The sequence below is a fragment of the Oncorhynchus mykiss genome, chromosome 5 (assembly GCF_013265735.2).
Source record: "Oncorhynchus mykiss isolate Arlee chromosome 5, USDA_OmykA_1.1, whole genome shotgun sequence".
Lineage (NCBI taxonomy): Eukaryota > Metazoa > Chordata > Actinopteri > Salmoniformes > Salmonidae > Oncorhynchus > Oncorhynchus mykiss.
In genome coordinates, this window is record NC_048569.1 from 69,169,745 (window position 1) to 69,187,378 (window position 17,634).

The following is a 17,634-nucleotide window of genomic DNA, read 5'->3' on the forward strand; positions in this document are numbered from 1 at the left end:
CCACGGGGTGAGATCTTGCATGGAGCCCCAGATCGAGGGAGATTATCAGTGGTCTTGTATGTCTTCCATTTCCTAATAATTGCTCCCACAGTTGATTTCTTCAAACCAAGCTGCTTACCTATTGCAGATTCAGTCTTCCCAGCCTGGTGCAGGTCTACAATTTTGTTTCTGGTATCCTTTGACAGCTCTTTGGTCTTGGCCATAGTGGAGTTTGGAGTGTGACTGTTTGAGGTTGTGGACAGGTGTCTTTTATACTGATAACAAGTTCAAACAGGTGCCATTAATACAGGTAACGAGTGGAGGACAGAGGAGCCTCTTAAAGAAGAAGTTACAGGTCTGTGAGAGCCAGAGATCTTGCTTGTTTGTAGGTGACCAAATACTTATTTTCCACCATAATTTGCAAATAAATTCATTAAAAATCCTACAATGTGATTTTCTGGATTTTTTTTCTCATTTTGTCTGTCATAGTTGAAGTGTACCTATGATGGAAAATACAGGCCTCTCATCTTTTTAAGTAGGAGAACTTGCACAATTGGTGGCTGACTAAATACTTTTTTGCCCCACTATGTTTTCTCGCTTTGTTTACTATGGTGCTATGCTCAGATAATAGCATAGTTTGCTTTCGCCAAAAAGCCTTTTTAAAATCTGACATGTTGGCTGGATTCACACCACGTGTAGCTTTAATTTGGTATCTTACATGTTCCACGGGTGCGTGTCCATTAATTGTTTATGGTTCATTGAACAAACATTGAAAACAGTGTTTAAACCCTTAAAGAAGATCTGTGTCTCCGTTATATTTGGATTTTTACAAATTACCTTTGAAAGACAGGATCCTGAAAAGGGGCCGTTTCTTTTTTTGCTGAGTTTACATAGACACAGTATGTGGACACCCCATCAAATTAATGGATTTGGGTATTTCTGCCACAGCCGTTTCTGACAGGTGTATAAAATCAAGCAATCATAGACAAAAATGAAAATAGCCTTATTGAAGAGCTCAGTGACTTTCAACATGGCACCGTCATAGGATGCCACCTTTCCAACAAGTCAGTTCGTCAAATTTCTGCCCTGTGCTGTTATTGTGAAGTGGAAACATCTAGGAGCAACAAAGGCTCAGCCGCGAAGTGGTAGGCCACACAAGCTCACAGAACGGGACCGCCTAGTGCTGAAGCTTGTAAAAGTCGTCTATCCTTGGTTGCAACACTCACTACTGAGTTCCAAACTGCCACTGGAAGCAACGTCAGCACAATAACTGTTCGTCGGGAGCTTCATAAAATGGGTTTCCCTGGCCGAACAGCCACACACAAGTCTAAGATCACCATGCGCAAGGCCAAGCATCGGCTGGAGTAGTGTAAAGATCGCCGCCATTGGACTCTGGAGCAGTGGAAACGCATTCTCTGGAGTGATTAATCACGCTTCACCATCTGGCAGTTCGAGAGATTAATCTGGGTTTGGCGGCTGCCAGGAGAATGCTACTTGCCCCAATGCGTAGTGCCAACAGTAAAGTTTGGTGGAGGAGGAAAAAATGATGGTCTGGGGTTGTTGTTCATGGTTTGGGCTAGGCCCCTTAGTTACAGTGAAGGGAAATCTTAACACTACAGCATACAATGACATTCTAGACTATTCTGTGGTTCCAACTTTTTGGCAACTGTTTAGGGAAGGCCCTTTCCCGTTTCAGCGTGACAACGCCCCGTACACAAAGCGAGGTCCATACAGAAATGGTTTGTCGAGATCGGTGTGGACGAACTTGACTGGCCTGCACAGAGCCCTGACCTCAACCCCATCTAACACCCTTGGGATGAATTGGCACGCCGACTGCGAGCCAGGCCTAATCGCCCAACATCAGTGCCCGACCTCACCAATGCCAGCGGCTGAATGGAAGATTCCAAGAACACAGGATGAGATGTTACTATCCTTTGTGCAAGCACTTCCAAGAGTTAATGAACAGTGAGCCTGGTGAAATTTGGGGAGCGCATCATCAGTAGTGTACCTTTGGTTCCTAGGGTGTTTCGGCCTTTCACACTATACACCCTCCCCAAAGGCGGCCAGCGACAGGGTGATCAATCCTACGCTTGCGTCCCATTCCCAATTAGTCATAGGACTATGCATGGCAGGGGCATCCTCCTCCCTGAGTCAAGCATTGTTGACCGCATACCTCCTGGCCCTCTCACTTCGGGGCCCAGCTGGGGTCTTTCCTCTTCATCCAGAGCCACTGACTGCTGCCTTCTGCCGCCTCCGATACAGCTTTGATTGCCGAACGCTGGCTCTGGCCCTTAATTCCAAGGTCTCTAAGCAGTCTGGTTGTAGATGTTGCCACAAAACCTCTGCAGCCCACCTCCACTGGTCGGACTTCTGTGTTCCAGCCATGATGCCGTGCTTCGGCAGCTAGATCGGCATAGCGCAGATGCTTTCGCTCATAAGCCTCATCTACTGAGTCCTCCCAGGGTACTGTGAGCTCAATGATGAAGACCTTCTTGAGTGAACGGGACCAGAGCACCATGTCAGGTCTTAGGGTGGTGGTTGCGATCTCCGGAGGAAACACAAGTTGCCGGCCAATGTCAGCTAGCATTTTCCAGTCGCGGGCCAAGCGCAGCTGGTCTCGCTCTAATGGTGTCGAGCCACGCTTCGGTGGTTTAGCCCCTTCGCGGACAAAGTTTGTCCGTAAGGGGTGTGATGCTGCTGGGGGTGGTAGGGAGTTGGTGGCAGCTCGCTTGTCCTCCAGGGCGGACGCAAGGTTTTTAAGGACTTGGTTGTGACGCCAAGTGTAGCGTCCTTGAGTGAGGCTTGTTTTACACCCTGTGAGAATGTGCCTGAGGTTGGCTGGCATGGAACAGAGGGCACAGTCCGGATCTTCACCATACCATTGGTGAAGATTAACTGGTGTTGGAAGGACGTCATATGTTGCTCTGATGGAGAAGCTCAACCGCCTCGCTTCCATGGCCCACAGATCCTTCCTTATCTTCCTCTTCTCCACACTGTCCCATCGAGTCCACTGTCCCTGTTTGGAAAGAGAGACTGCCTTGGCCCACCTTGCAGCCTCCTCCTGATGGCGTACTTCCTGCACTACCATCTTCCGCCGCTCTGGTGCAGTGGCCTTACTCCAAGCAGCACGGCTAGTTAGCCCAAGGCCTCCTCTCCCTTGCTGAACATGACCCACAATGTCAGCATGTCTGAGGGCTGCTGTTGCCTCCTGGACTGCTTTTCCTGGCCTCCATTTGCGCCTAGTTGCCAAGGTTGGCGCGTTGTTGCTCACCACTGGGTCTCGAGATTCATTCAGTGTCATCTGGAGCCTGGTTTTTGAACACTTGAATTCCTCTGTTAGACTGGTGAGAGGCAGCTTGAGGACACCATCTCCATAGAGGCCTATGGTGGTAAGGCATCGTGGAACTCCGAGCCACTTCTTTAACCTGTTAGAGCTCTAGGGGCGCTATTTCATTTTTGGATAAAAAACGTTCCCGTTTTAAGCGCGATATTTTGTCACGAAAAGATGCTCGACTATGCATATTCTTGACTATGCATATTCTAGTTTTGGAAAGAAAACACTGAAGTTTCAGAATCTGCAAAGATTTTGTCTGTAAGTGCCCCAGAACTCATTCTACAGGCGAAACCAAGATGATGCATCACCCAGGAATTAGCAGAATTTCTGAAGCTCTGTTTTCCATTCTCTCCTTATATGGCTGTGATTGCGCAACGAATGAGCCTACACTTTCTGTCGTTCGCCCAAGATCTTAGCAGCATTGTGACGTATTTGTAGGCATATCATTGGAAGATTGACCATAAGAGACTACATTTTCCAAGTGTCCGCCTGGTGTCCTGCGTCGAATTCGGTGCGCAATTGCCAGCTGCTTCTACTTTACCATTTGATTCAGGGGAGAAAGCATGTGTCCAAGAACGATGTATCAATGAAGAGATATGTGAAAAACACCTTGATGATTGATTCTAAACAACGTTTGCCATGTTTTCAGTCGATATTATGGAGTTAATTTGGAAAAAAGTTCGCGTTTTGAGGACTGAATTTCGGATTTTTTTTGGTAGCCAAATGTGATGTATAAAACGGAGCTATTTCTAATACACAAGGAATCTTTTTGGAAAAACTGAGCATCTGCTATCTAACTGAGAGTATCCTCATTGAAAACATCAGAAGTTCTTCAAAGGTAAATGATTTTATTTGAAGGCTTTTATGTTTTTGTTAATGTTGCGTGCTGGATGCTAACGCTAATGCTAACGCTAAATGCTAACGCGAAATGCTAACGCTAGCTAGCTACTTTTACACAAATGATTGTTTTCCTATGGTTGAGAAGCATATTTTGAAAATCTGAGATGACAGTGTTGTTTACAAAAGGCTAAGCTTGAGAGATGGCATATTTATTTCATTTCATTTGCGATTTTCATAAATAGTTAACGTTGTGTTATGCTAATGAGCTTGCTGATAGATTTACACAATCCTGGATACAGGGGTTTTTTCATAGCTAAACGTGACGCAGAAAACGGAGCGATTTGTCCTAAACAAATAATCTTTCAGGAAAAACTGAACATTTGCTATCTGAGAGTCTCCTCATTGAAAACATCTGAAGTTCTTCAAAGGTAAATGATTTTATTTGAATGCTTTTCTGTTTTTTTGTGTAAATGTTGCCAGCTGAATGCTAATGCTAAATGCTACGTTAGCCATCAATACTGTTACACAAATGCTTGTTTTGCAATGGTTGAGAAGCATATTTTGAAAATCTGAGATGACAGTGTTGTTAACAAAAGGCTAAGCTTGAGAGCTAGCATATTTATTTCATTTCATTTGCGATTTTCATGAATAGTTAACGTTGCGTTATGGTAATGAGCTTGAGTCTGTATTCACGATCCCGGATCCGGGATGGGGAGATCAGAAAGGTTAAGTAGCCTGTGACTCCTCTTTCCATCTTCTCCACTGTTGAGATTGGAACCTCATACACTGCTAAGGGCCACAACACCCGGGGTAGGAGACCAAACTGCAGACACCAGGCCTTTAACTTTCCAGGTAGCTGGGTGTTGTCGATGGACTGTAGGCTACTACTGATGTCTTTGCGCAGCTGTTGCACCTGGTCTTTGTCCTTCAGGCTTGCATCATACCACCTTCTAAGGCTTTTTACCAGCTGCTCAGACACTGTTGGGATTTGGTCATCTCCGATGAAGAATTTCAGGTCAGAGAGTACTCCCTTCACAATCGAGATGCTGCGTGACTTGGATGGTTTAATCTTCATACGGGCCCAGCTGATGTTCTCCTCGAGTTTTCTGAGCAGTCTCCTGGTGCATGGGACAGTGGTGGTCAATGTTGTAATGTCGTCCATGTAGGCTCTGAGTGGAGGGAGGCGGAAACCAGAGTCGACTCGCTGTCCACCAGCAACCCATTTTGAGGATCTGATGATAACCTCCATTGCCATTATGAATGCCAACGGAGAAATGGTACATCCCGCCATTATACCTACATTCAGGCACTGCCATGAGGTGGTGAACTCTGAGGTGGTAAAGCAGAACTGCAGATCCTGGAAGTACGACTTCACCAGGGTTGTGATGGTGTCCGGTATGTGGAAAAATCTGAAGGCAGACCACAGGAGTTAATGGGGCACAGAGCCAAATGCATTGGCGAGGTCGAGAAAGACTACATGCAGGTCCCTTTTTTCCACCTTGGCCATTTGGATCTGGTGCCAGATCATGCTGGAATGTTCCAAGCAGCCAGAGAACCCTGATATTCCTGCCTTCTGTACAGATGTATCGACGTACGCATTCCTTTGCAGGTACTCGGCCATCCTCTGGGCAATGACCCTAAAGAAGATTTTACCCTCGACATTCAGTAAGGAGATTGGGCGGAATTGGCTGATGTTCACTGCATCCTTCTCCTACGCCACACTTTGGGTATTATCTTATTTTTCCAAGCTGTTCTCATAAGCCTCCAGAGGAACCTCAGGACGTCTGGTGCGTTCTTATACACTTTGTACGGGACTCCATTTGGCCCCGGGGCTGATGCTGTTCTTGCCCGTCGAACTGTGTTTTCCACCTCTTTCCATGTCGGAGGGCTGGTCTCAATATGATGTTCCGGGGGTTCAATGGGTGGGATATCTGATGGGATGGCCAGATGTTCATGTCGCTTTGAGTCAAGGTACCCGCAGCAATGTTCCAACATCTAGTGGAAAGCCTTCCCAGAAGAGTAGTGGATGTTATAGAAGCAAAAGGCGGGACCAACGCCATATAAATGGCCATGATTTTGGAAAGAGATGTTCGACAAGCACGTGGGCCACATACACATGACCAAAAGTATCTTTAAAAAAAATCTATAAAAATGACGACACTCAACCTTAACATCAATTATAAAAAGATGTGTAAACTCTGATTTGTTTTACATTGTTATAGCAGACCATTGGTTGAGACACATGCTCTTGAATACAGAGTGGGCTTCATTTCAATCATAGGTCCATTCTATGAATTCTATTTCTATTACTTCAGACCAGAGTAACTTAGCTGGTACGCCATGAAAATGTACATTGAAAGTACATTTTTAATTCTATACTGAACAAAATGATAAAAACGCAACATGTAGTGTTGGTTCTGTTTCATGAGCTGAAATAAAAGATGACTGAATTTTTCCATATGCACAAAAAGCGTCTCTAAAATTGTGCGCAAAAATGTGTTTACATCCCTGTTAGTGAATATTCCTCCTTCACCAAGATAATCCATCCACCTGCCAGGTGTGGCATATCAAGAAGCTGATTAAACAGCATGATCATTACACAGGTGCACCTTGTGCTGGGGACAATAAAAGGCCACTCAAAAATATGCAGTTGTGCCACACAACACCACGTCTCAAGTTGAGGGAGCGTGCAATAGGCATGCTGATTACAGGAATGTCCACTAGAGTGGTTGCCAGAAAATGGAATGTTCATTTCTCTACCATAAACCGCCTCAAACGTAATTTCAGAGAATTTGGCACTATGTTCAACCGGCCTCACAACCGCAAACGATGTGTAAACATGCCAGCGTACTGCCTCCACATCCAGCTTCTTCAGTAGATTTGGGCCTAATGAATTGACATCAATTGACTGATTTCCTTATAGGAACTATAACGCAGTAAAAATTGCTGAAATAGTTCCATATTGCATTTATATTTTTGTTCATTATAATTAGTACCATAAAGATGGACGCCGGTCCACCCACCATCGAATATCAACATAATGGTCATGTCTATTCTATTATTATACCTTTATTTCAAGGAACACAGACTGAGATCAAGGTCTCTTTTACAGCTGGGCCCTGCGTATACATGTTTACACAGAGTTTAGGTACAATGATTAAGAAACTACACAAGACAAACAAAACGATCACAGATAACACAAAAGAATACAGCAACAGATTACATTTACACACAGGTTATTCCCCTAACAGCACAAGAACTTTCATTACCCGAAACAGTTACAAGCAATACAAATATTTATATGATTTCAATAAGTTTCCTTTGGAGGGTTGATGGTTATTTCAGAACAGGTATTCCCATTCAACTCAACATTCTCTGATTTGTGGACCTCTTTTTGTGGTACCATTTGAAAGTTGAAATTTCAACTTTAGTACATTTATCAGCCACAACATGACACCCACCCTGTATTCAAGAGCATGTTGTTTCTCAACCGATGGCGGGCACAACACAAAAACCCCAGGATGTAAAGAAAGGTCTAAGCAACAACATATGCAAATATGAAAAACATTGAGGTTCATGTGTTTTTAGAGAATTGACATAAGGTTCAAATATTCAAATTGTTATAAACATTATAAAATAGTTTGACACACTTGTTCGTAAGCTTTTAAATGATATCAAATCTCAACCATTGATATTTTCCAGTAATGAAGATGTTTCATGGTATGGTGGGGTACACAAAATAGGTCAACTTTCTCTCTTAGATGTCTTGGCATTCAGGTCCAAAGAGTAACTTTCTGTTCACTTCAACAACGGGCAAATATTTATGGAAGGTTTTGTTCAAATCAAAAGGGGTCAACTTCAAAAGGGGTGCTGTCAAAAAAGTGATTGAATTCATATGGATTTAACCGTATAGCAGCGCATTTATGAGAGCATCCGATGCAGACTAGGGGTACGGGGGCTATAGGCCACTGAATATTGGCTATTCACTTCACAGTTAGAGCGGCTATTGCACGGTTTCCTCCCACACGTTGTTGAAAAAGAAATATGACGATTGTGACACACAAGTAGCGTTTCATGATAATGGTAGACGATTTAGCATGAGCATTTTTGTCCAATAAACAAATGACTTGTATGGACACCTGGTTTTGTTGAGGAGTTTTAGTTTGACATTTGGCAATGTGAAACCAACTGGACCACTGTGTGGAGAGACACAAGTGCCTTCTGTGTGGTGTAGAGACATAAGCCTAGAGATGATTACATCAGTTACGAAGCAAAATGGTATACATACGTTGCATCACAGTCCAGCCAAGGTGAGATGATAGGATCAGCCTGACAGGATCAAGTGGGACTCGGAGCAAAAGTCCTAAGGCAGAAAATATAACATCTCATTTCAATTGACCCCATGATATTATGGAAATTGTAAGGCAGTATACAGCAGCAGCTGGCCTTTCATTAGCCATGTTAAATTTTTCCATAGTGCGGCTACGCTAGATTAAAAAAAACATGTATACACACACTACCATTCAAAAGTTTGGGGTCACTTAGAAAGGTCCTTATTTTTTAAAGAAAAGCAATTTTTTTATCCATTAAAATAACATCAAATTGATCAGAAATACAGTGTAGACATTGTCAATGTCGTAAATGACTATTGTAGCTGGAAATGGCTGATTTTTAATGGGATATCTACATAGGCGTACAGAGGCCCATTATTAGCAACCGTCACTCCTGTGTTCCAATGGCACATTGTGTTAGCTAATCCAAGTTTATCATTTTTTAAAGGCTAATTGAGCATTAGAAAAACCTTTTGCAATTATGTTAGCACAGCTGTAAACTGTTGTGCTGATTAAAGTAGCAATAAAACTGGCCTTCTTTAGACTAGTTGAGTATCTGGCGCATCAGCATTTGTGGTTTCGATTACAGGCTCAAAATGGCCAGAAACAAATAACTTTCTTCTGAAACTCATCAGTCTATTCTTGTTCTGAGAAATGAAGGCAATTCCATGTGTGAAATTGCTAAGAAATTGCTAAGAAATGGAAGATCTTGTACAACGCCTTGTACTACTCCCTTCACAGAACAGCTCAAACTGGCTCTAACCAGAATAGAAAGAGGAGTGGGAGGCCCCGGTGCACAACTGAGCAAGAGGAAAAGTACAGTGCCTTGCGAAAGTATTCGGCCCCCTTGAACTTTGCGACCTTTTGCCACATTTCAGGCTTCAAACATAGATATAAAACTGTATTTTTTTGTGAAGAATCAACAACAAGTGGCACACAATCATGAAGTGGAACGACATTTATTGGATATTTCAAACTTTTTTAACAAATCAAAAACTGAAAAATTGGGCGTGCAAAATTATTCAGCCCCCTTAAGTTAATACTTTGTAGCGCCACCTTTTGCTGCGATTACAGCTGTAAGTCGCTTGGGGTATGTCTCTATCAGTTTTGCATATCGAGAGACTGAAATTTTTTCCCATTCCTCCTTGCAAAACAGCTCGAACTCAGTGAGGTTGGATGGAGAGCATTTGTGAACAGCAGTTTTCAGTTCTTTCCACAGATTCTCGATTGGATTCAGGTCTGGACTTTGACATTCTAACACCTGGATATGTTTATTTTTGAACCATTCCATTGTAGATTTTGCTTTATGTTTTGGATCATTGTCTTGTTGGAAGACAAATCTCCGTCCCAGTCTCAGGTCTTTTGCAGACTCCATCAGGTTTTCTTCCAGAATGGTCCTGTATTTGGCTCCATCCATCTTCCCATCAATTTTAACCATCTTCCCTATCCCTGCTGAAGAAAAGCAGGCCCAAACCATGATGCTGCCACCACCATGTTTGACAGTGGGGATGGTGTGTTCAGGGTGTTGCTTTTACGCCAAACATAACGTTTTGCATTGTTGCCAAAAAGTTCAATTTTGGTTTCATCTGACCAGAGCACCTTCTTCCACATGTTTGGTCTGTCTCCCAGGTGGCTTGTGGCAAACTTTAAATGACATTTGTTATGGATATCTTTAAGAAATGGCTTTCTTCTTGCCACTCTTCCATAAAGGCCAGATTTGTGCAATATACGACTGATTGTTGTCCTATGGACAGAGTCTCCCACCTCAGCTGTAGATCTCTGCAGTTCATCCAGAGTGATCATGGGCCTCTTGGCTGCATCTCTGATCAGTCTTCTCCTTGTATGAGCTGAAAGTTTAGAGGGACGGCCAGGTCTTGGTAGATTTGCAGTGGTCTGATACTCCTTCCATTTCAATATTATCGCTTGCACAGTTCTCCTTGGGATGTTTAAAGCTTGGGAAATCTTTTTGTATCCAAATCCGGCTTTAAACTTCTTCACAACAGTATCTCGGACCTGCCTGGTGTGTTCCTTGTTCTTCATGATGCTCTCTGCGCTTTTAACGGACCTCTAAGACTATCACAGTGCAGGTGCATTTATACGGAGACTTGATTACACACAGGTGGATTGTATTTATCATCATTAGTCATTTAGGTCAACATTGGATCATTCAGAGATCCTCACTGAACTTCTGGAGAGAGTTTGCTGCACTGAAAGTAAAGGGGCTGAATAATTTTGCACGCCCAATTTTTCAGGTTTTGATTTGTTAAAAAAGTTTGAAATATCCAATAAATGTTGTTCCACTTCATGATTGTGTCCCACTTGTTGTTGATTCTTTACAAAAAAAATAAAGTTTTATATCTTTATGTTTGAAGCCTGAAATGTGGCAAAAGTTCGCAAAGTTCAAGGGGGCCGAATACTTTCGCAAGGCACTGTATATTTGAGTGTCTAGTTTGAGAAACAGACGCCTCACAAGTCCTCAACTGGCAGCTTCATTAAATAGCACCCGCAAAACACCAGTCTCAACGTCAACAGTGAAGAGGCGACTCCAGGATGCTGGCCTTTTAGGCAGAGTATCAAGGAAAAATCCATATCTCAGACTGGCCAATAAAAAGAAAAGATTAAGATGAGCAGAACAGACACTGGACAGAGGAACTCTGCCTAGAAGGCCAGGTTGCCATATCGAATCCCCGAGCTGACAAAGTAAAAATATGTTGTTCTGCCCCTGAACAAGGCAGTTAACCCACTGTTCCTAGGCTGTCATTGTAAATAAGAATGTGTTCTTAACTGACTTGCCTAGTTAAATAAAAAGGTAAAAAAATAATAATAAAAAATTGTCCTCTTGCTCAGTTGTGCACCGGTGCCTCCCACTCTTTCTATTCTGATTAGAGCCAGTTTGCACTGTTCTGTGAAGGGAGTAGTACAAAGCGTTGTACGAGATCTTCAGTTTCTTGGCAATTTCTTGCATGGAATAGCCTTCATTTCTCAGAACAAGAATAGACTGATGAGTTTCAGAAGAAAGTTATTTGTTTCTGGCCATTTGAGCATGTAATTGAACCCACAAATTCTGATGCTTCAGATACTCAACTAGTCTAAAGAAGGCCAGTTTTATTGCTTCTTTAATCTGAACAGTTTTCAGCTGTGCTAACATAATTGCAAAAGGGTTTTCTAATGATCAGTCAGTCTTTTAAAATGAGAAACTTGGATTAGCTAACACAACGTACCATTGGAACACAGGAGTGATGGTTGCTGATAATGGGCCTCTGCACGCTTATGTAGATATTCCATAAAAATACAAATCTGGCGTTTCCAGCTACAATAGTAATTTACAACATTAACAATGTCTACACTGTATTTCTGATCAATTTGATGTTATTTTAAATTGACAATTTTTTGCTTTTCTTTCAAAAACAAGGATATTTCTAAGTGACCCCAAACTTTTGAACGGCAGTGTATATATGTTTTATTGTCACACACTGGATAGGTGCAATGAAATGTGTTGTTTTACAGGGTCAGCCATAGTAGTACAGCGTCCCTGGACGCAAAATAGGGTTAAATGCCCTGCTCAAGGGCACAGATTTTATTTTTTTACCTTGTCGACTCGGGTATTCGAACTGCTGAAATTACTATGAACATTCAGGCCTGGCTGAAGAGGATTACACTGACTTCAGTGGGTCTATTCATGTTCCTGTGATAATACACTGAGCTTGACGAGATTACTTTCCCATTGCTTCCATATGCAGGGCTTGGCCACCCAAATAGCCCTGCACATGCACCGTATCAAAGGCTTCCGATAGCACCCAGGTTAGCCACTCGCTTCATTCTCTTTGAAATGGGGCAAATTATCCCAGTCTATTGAAAGAGAAATTGGCCCTCTCTGTGGCTGAGCTTCTTGGTCTCACCCCCACTGCTCAACACAAGAGAGCATGGAGGCGGCCCTGGCAGCACCACATTAAAGGCCAGATTAAGGCCGACTCTGGTGTGTGATTAAACAGGAGAGGAAGAAGAGGGAGGACGGAGAGGATTATCCCGGGTATAAGCAGTGCTCAATTTCAACTCCACTAAGATGACACAGAGAGGCAGATGAGAAGACAGGGAATGAAGATGAAGGATTTGAGCTGAGCTTTGGGCACAGAGAGAACCAAGTAGTCTGGGATGAGAGTGATAGTGGATAGAGACTCAGTCCCGCTGAGGGAATAGGGTCCAAGCCAGGAGCTTGGATCTCTGGATAAGCACTGATAGAGCAGTCAGACACAACCCAGGCCAAGTGCTGGCACCCAGTCAACACTGAACTGGTTTTGCGTTTCAAATCAGACATCTTCACCAAGCAGCCCAATAGACCAGTCTCCCACTTGGAAAACCCAACAGCAGCATGACATACTGTATCTGGACCTATATGATTTAGGTCAGCAATTCTCAACTGGTGAGTCAAGACTTAAATTTGGTTCACGGTAGTTTAAGTGGGTCCTGGATGTCAGCTTTTTTTGTTAAATGTTTTTTTCTTCTATACAAAACGTATACATAAACACACACATACCACTCCAGTCTGAACATAAGACTTACATTTGTTAATAATTTCATCTCTGATAAAAAATGTCTTCAATCACAGTATTTTCATTATAGCGCTAACAGCAGCGATATTTTGGTTGATTTTGTGTCCAAAGTCAGTGAATTTATTAACATTCTTCATCAAGAATATGGGCACCATTGTATTATTGTCAATGAAAGAGGTGGGAATGTTGTTAACTTGTTATAACTGATACATTTACTATCAATATAGCATAAAAAAAATAGCTTGCAGATTGTAATTTGGTGATTCTTTTTCCACAATGCGAATATTGCATCGCGACCGAGACAACCTGGTTCGATTTTGTTCCCCAAGCAAAACCAGTTGAAACCCACTGATCTTGGTTTTACAAGATAGACAGTAAACAACTTGACCTTATGTAGGGTAAACAAAGTCCCAATATGATATATATGTGGGAGTATGTAAGCTCAGGTGGGACAGTTATCATTTGCAACAGCAGCAACATCGACTATGACCATTTCCTTTGGTTATTTTAATGAGAGTTAAATGAGTTCCACTGGGAAGGGGAACATGAGCCAGGATTAAGTGCTGTCTTTAGTCTCCAGCCTCATGCTTTCACCAGTCAGGCACAGAGAGGAGCAAGAGGAAGAATGAATAATGAATGAAGCCATAGTACAGAGTGTACTATATTACCAGAACATAGTCCGCCACATTAATCAATGCGCTTCATGGCATGCATAAGCATAGTACATACCCTGGTAAACATGCAAATAAACACAACTACCCAGCATATATAGGGCTGAAAATTACGAGACGGAGCTCCTTCTAGTGGCTGAACGATGCAACTTGGGGTGACCTGCTGGGTGGGGGAGAGGATCCAGTCACCCAGATAAGCCACCAAATGACATGATTACTTCACAACACATCAAGTTTACATTTGTTAAAATCTTACAGTTGCCTCAAAGTCAATTGGCAGTACTGTGAGGCTTATTTTGGTTGTAGGGGCCTTTGCACATATAGAAAAGAGGATTTGTCTTATCCAATTTCATTCCTAATGCAAATCAGTTTATATATCAGGGATAATGGGCAGATCACCCATCCACTGTTCTGCCTGCCATGGAATTCATTCCATTTTATGAAGGTAGGCGGAGGGAGAACATGTAGAGCAGAGATGTCAAATACAAGTGGCCCATTTCCTAATCAAGTATATGAAACCTGCTCTTGACCGCTCAACCAGCTGAATTGCTTATGGGCTTGAAAGCCAAATCAGCACTTCTGTGAATTCTGCAAACAAGAGAGAGCCCAAGGCAGAGCAAAATGAAAGACCATAGTTCCACACAAGCCATTAAACGATAGAATTCTTCAAAGTTCACTTGATCGGAAGAGCATTACACTGGATGAGCACTCTAAACTCATGATGTGGTTAGGGGGAATGTGAACCTTCTTTCACTGAGGCTACACATTACATATCAAAGATACCGTTCCCTTCGGCTTTAAAATGCCACTGAGTTACGTAGGGTTTAGTTTTCATAACGCTGCAAAGAAACGTATTCTAAGATCCGGAGACAATGAATAAATAAAGAAATACCAAAATGGCATCGTGACCCAACAGGGCTGTGCCGAGTCACCTAGCGGGACAGTGACATGCAGAGGCCATTGATTTTGAAAACTTGTCTGTCCCCACCGTGAATCCCTTCAGGAAAAAAGACACGTACACAAGCATAACCCATACAAACATGGACACCCGTACACACTTACCACACACACACACACCTCTCAAAAAGGTCACAGACAGACATACATCTAAAATAGCCACAGTATCAAAACATGATTACGAAGTCATTGCATTTTCATTTGGTAAAACCTGCACTGTACACCTAGGCCTTTCACCATTGACAAACCACACAAAAGATAAACTATTCAACAATGGCAATCACAAATGGCAAAATGGAGGAAGGATCTCAAATCATCTTGCTCAGCAAAGAAAGGAGGAAATGTGCTTTGTTGCAAAATAACTTTGTTAAAGCAGCCTTGATGTGTGGTCACATAACTCAGCCAGATGTGCAGGGCTCAAATTCTATGAACAGACAAAACCATGTTCGACGTTGACACACTGCTAATTTACTCACATGGTCCAATGACTTCACAACACATTGATATTACCGAACAGTGGCACTGCCAGGTAATAACTGCATCATATAGCCTAGACTTACATTAGAATTGATTCTGCTAGGTCAAGGAGAGAGTTGCACAAACAAATGCTTTCATACTTCAAAATATAATGGAAGGTTTACAAGGTTAACAGCCTTCCAACAACTTGGCTATGCATCCAGCTATAAAAAGGACACTTGACATTAAAAAACAGATAGTGTGCACTTTTCAGGTTTGCGTTTCCAGCTGAAGAGTTTAATTGTGGAGATGTGACAGGTATCTCTTTGCCCCAGTGCAGAGCACTGAAAAAACAACTATTGGATGAGCCGTACAATATTGCGATTCACATCACATGTGATTTCATACTGACCTTCCCTTAGGCAAGCAGAAGCTCAATGGAAGCAGTAGACTGGATAGTTGTTACAATCATGGATGGATATTATAGCTTTGTCATGCAAAGAATAATAACATCCCCTCAACATAACGCTTCCCTAATGGTCATACAGAACCTAATAGCAGACATACACAACAGCAATTCATTCTAGCTCAGAGCAGGGTTTGGCTGACCAAATGCAATAATGGTTTCCCTGCAGGGAGATCCTTAATGATTGCCTTCTCTTGACCAAATCGTGAGTGCCAATGACACATAACAGGCCTAGACAGCAGCACAATGAGAGTGCATCTATCCAGTTTGACCCTCAGAGCCCACTGTGTGTGTCACTGGGGCACTAGATCATTTGACCACAGTGAGTCTTTCAGTACCTTACAATGTCTATGAAAATGAGAGTATCCTCAAAGAATATGTTGGATTACAGTCAGTTACACAAACATAATTAAAAAAATTACTTTGAGCTGCAATTGTCTGCTGAGTATGTTGTAACCGAGCATGTGTAAACCTCTTCAGGCTGAAATGTGAGACTGTTGTGGCTGCCATAGTGAGTTAATGGAGTGGAATTGCCACTGCATCCCCTTGTGGCAGAGATCATTGTTTAACAAAAATCTCTCAGTGGCAGGAGAAGTGAACAGTCCCTTTGCTGCTTGCAGCTGTGTAGTCCTGAAACGGCTCTTTCTTCATCACTCTGTTTGGGATCAGAATAACAACCCCAATCCTCGTTAGTAGCACTGACTGCACTGTTACCTGCCCATGCCAGACAGCTGCATGAAGAAAAAAACACAACCATTAGGCTACTTGTGGGACATGTCAAGCTGTCATTGTCACTTCACGCTTGTGCTCTTCAACTTCATTGTCTGATAATGTACGAGAACATATTAGAAACCAAGAAAACTAGCAAACATAAGCTGGCTAACCGTACAACTAGAGCTGGCACTGATGGCAATTGGTTGTATTTCCGCTAACGCGTCGTTGACGAGCACAGAGTTGATTAGTAGAAGTAAATTGGCTGGTTAGCTAGCCAATTAAAAATCACAGTTTGACTACTATTGCACAAACCAATTGATTAAATAAACTATTGTGTAATACCATGTGGCTATTCCTACCTGAATGCTGGGTGAATATATTAATTGCTGGGTCCGGCACGTTAACGGCAGCAACCCTGCCTGGCGGTGTTCCAGTGCTAACGTTACTGACTTCCCGGGGTCTCCTCCCGGCATTTCCCCTGTTCCCCTTCCCCGGGTGTTGCTGCTGTTGTTGTGGCGGTGGCAGCCCTGTCGAAGTCCCCTCACCAACGCGGCCTACCTGTTGTCCCATCCCCGCAGTTCAGTGTAAAGATGTTCGGGACGAAGCTATCCAACTCTGCACACTCCCAGTTCACATCCTCCAATTATGGAGCGGCCTGTTCAGAAGTCTTCCTCAACCCGTCTCCTAGCTAGCAGGCTGACGTTAGCTGTTAGCTATATCGTTGTGAAACCCACCCACCTTGCCTCAAACAATAAAGCAAAAGTCTGATAAATCACTGAAAACAACTCTCTGCCAACGGCCCGTGGGATCTCGAGACAGTAATATTCGGTCCCCCACGTCCGAGTTTCTATGAAATATGGAGCCTTTCTTCAGGGTCGTTTCGCCGTGCTCCGGCCACTGCGCGCCCCCTCTGCCGCCGCCATCTTTACCGCAGAATAGAGCTTGCTATTTCGCAAAGAAGGGGGGGTTCACCCTTCACCAAACTCCATTCCCATCCCTGTCCCCAACATTACTAGGACCTCCGAGCCACTAGGCGGACAGCTCGAGGACCAACCATAGACCCTCTGTCGAGATTCGCTAGACCAACTACTATCATGATTGCATTGTTCACAACTTTTATGTATGAAGTAAAACCTCTGGAAAAACGAAATGTCTATTGTTCAACGTTAGAATATACACTCTTGAAATACTGTCATAACATTGACCAAATGTTATTTGTGTGAAAGCCATTTCTACCAAAGAACACTTAAAAAGACAACCTATGGCTGTTTTCTTTTGGCAGTGACAGTTCGGCTCCATACCACTGACTTGACAGCTAATGTTTCATGCCTCTGTA

General features: G+C 43.0%; 1 protein-coding gene across 5 annotated transcripts in view; it reads right to left on the reverse strand.

The window, feature by feature from the left end:
* Window positions 1-17,517, reverse strand: part of LOC110524437 (tyrosine-protein kinase ABL2) — a 43,788-nt gene extending 26,271 nt beyond the window's left edge. Inside the window, exons 1-3 of one of the 5 annotated variants that reach the window (XM_036978220.1) lie at window positions 16,658-17,508; window positions 16,007-16,315; window positions 8,442-8,516 (exon numbers count right to left, since the gene is read on the reverse strand). In XM_036978220.1, the coding sequence (XP_036834115.1) occupies window positions 8,442-8,516; window positions 16,007-16,094 (163 nt within the window). In that variant the 5' untranslated portion in view covers window positions 16,095-16,315; window positions 16,658-17,508. Of the gene's footprint in view, window positions 1-8,441; window positions 8,517-16,006; window positions 16,316-16,657 lie in introns of all 5 variants that reach the window. The other 4 variants (XM_036978218.1, XM_036978222.1, XM_021604063.2 and 1 more) reach the window with 4 other exon arrangements.
* Between the last annotated feature and the right edge of the window lie 117 nt (window positions 17,518-17,634).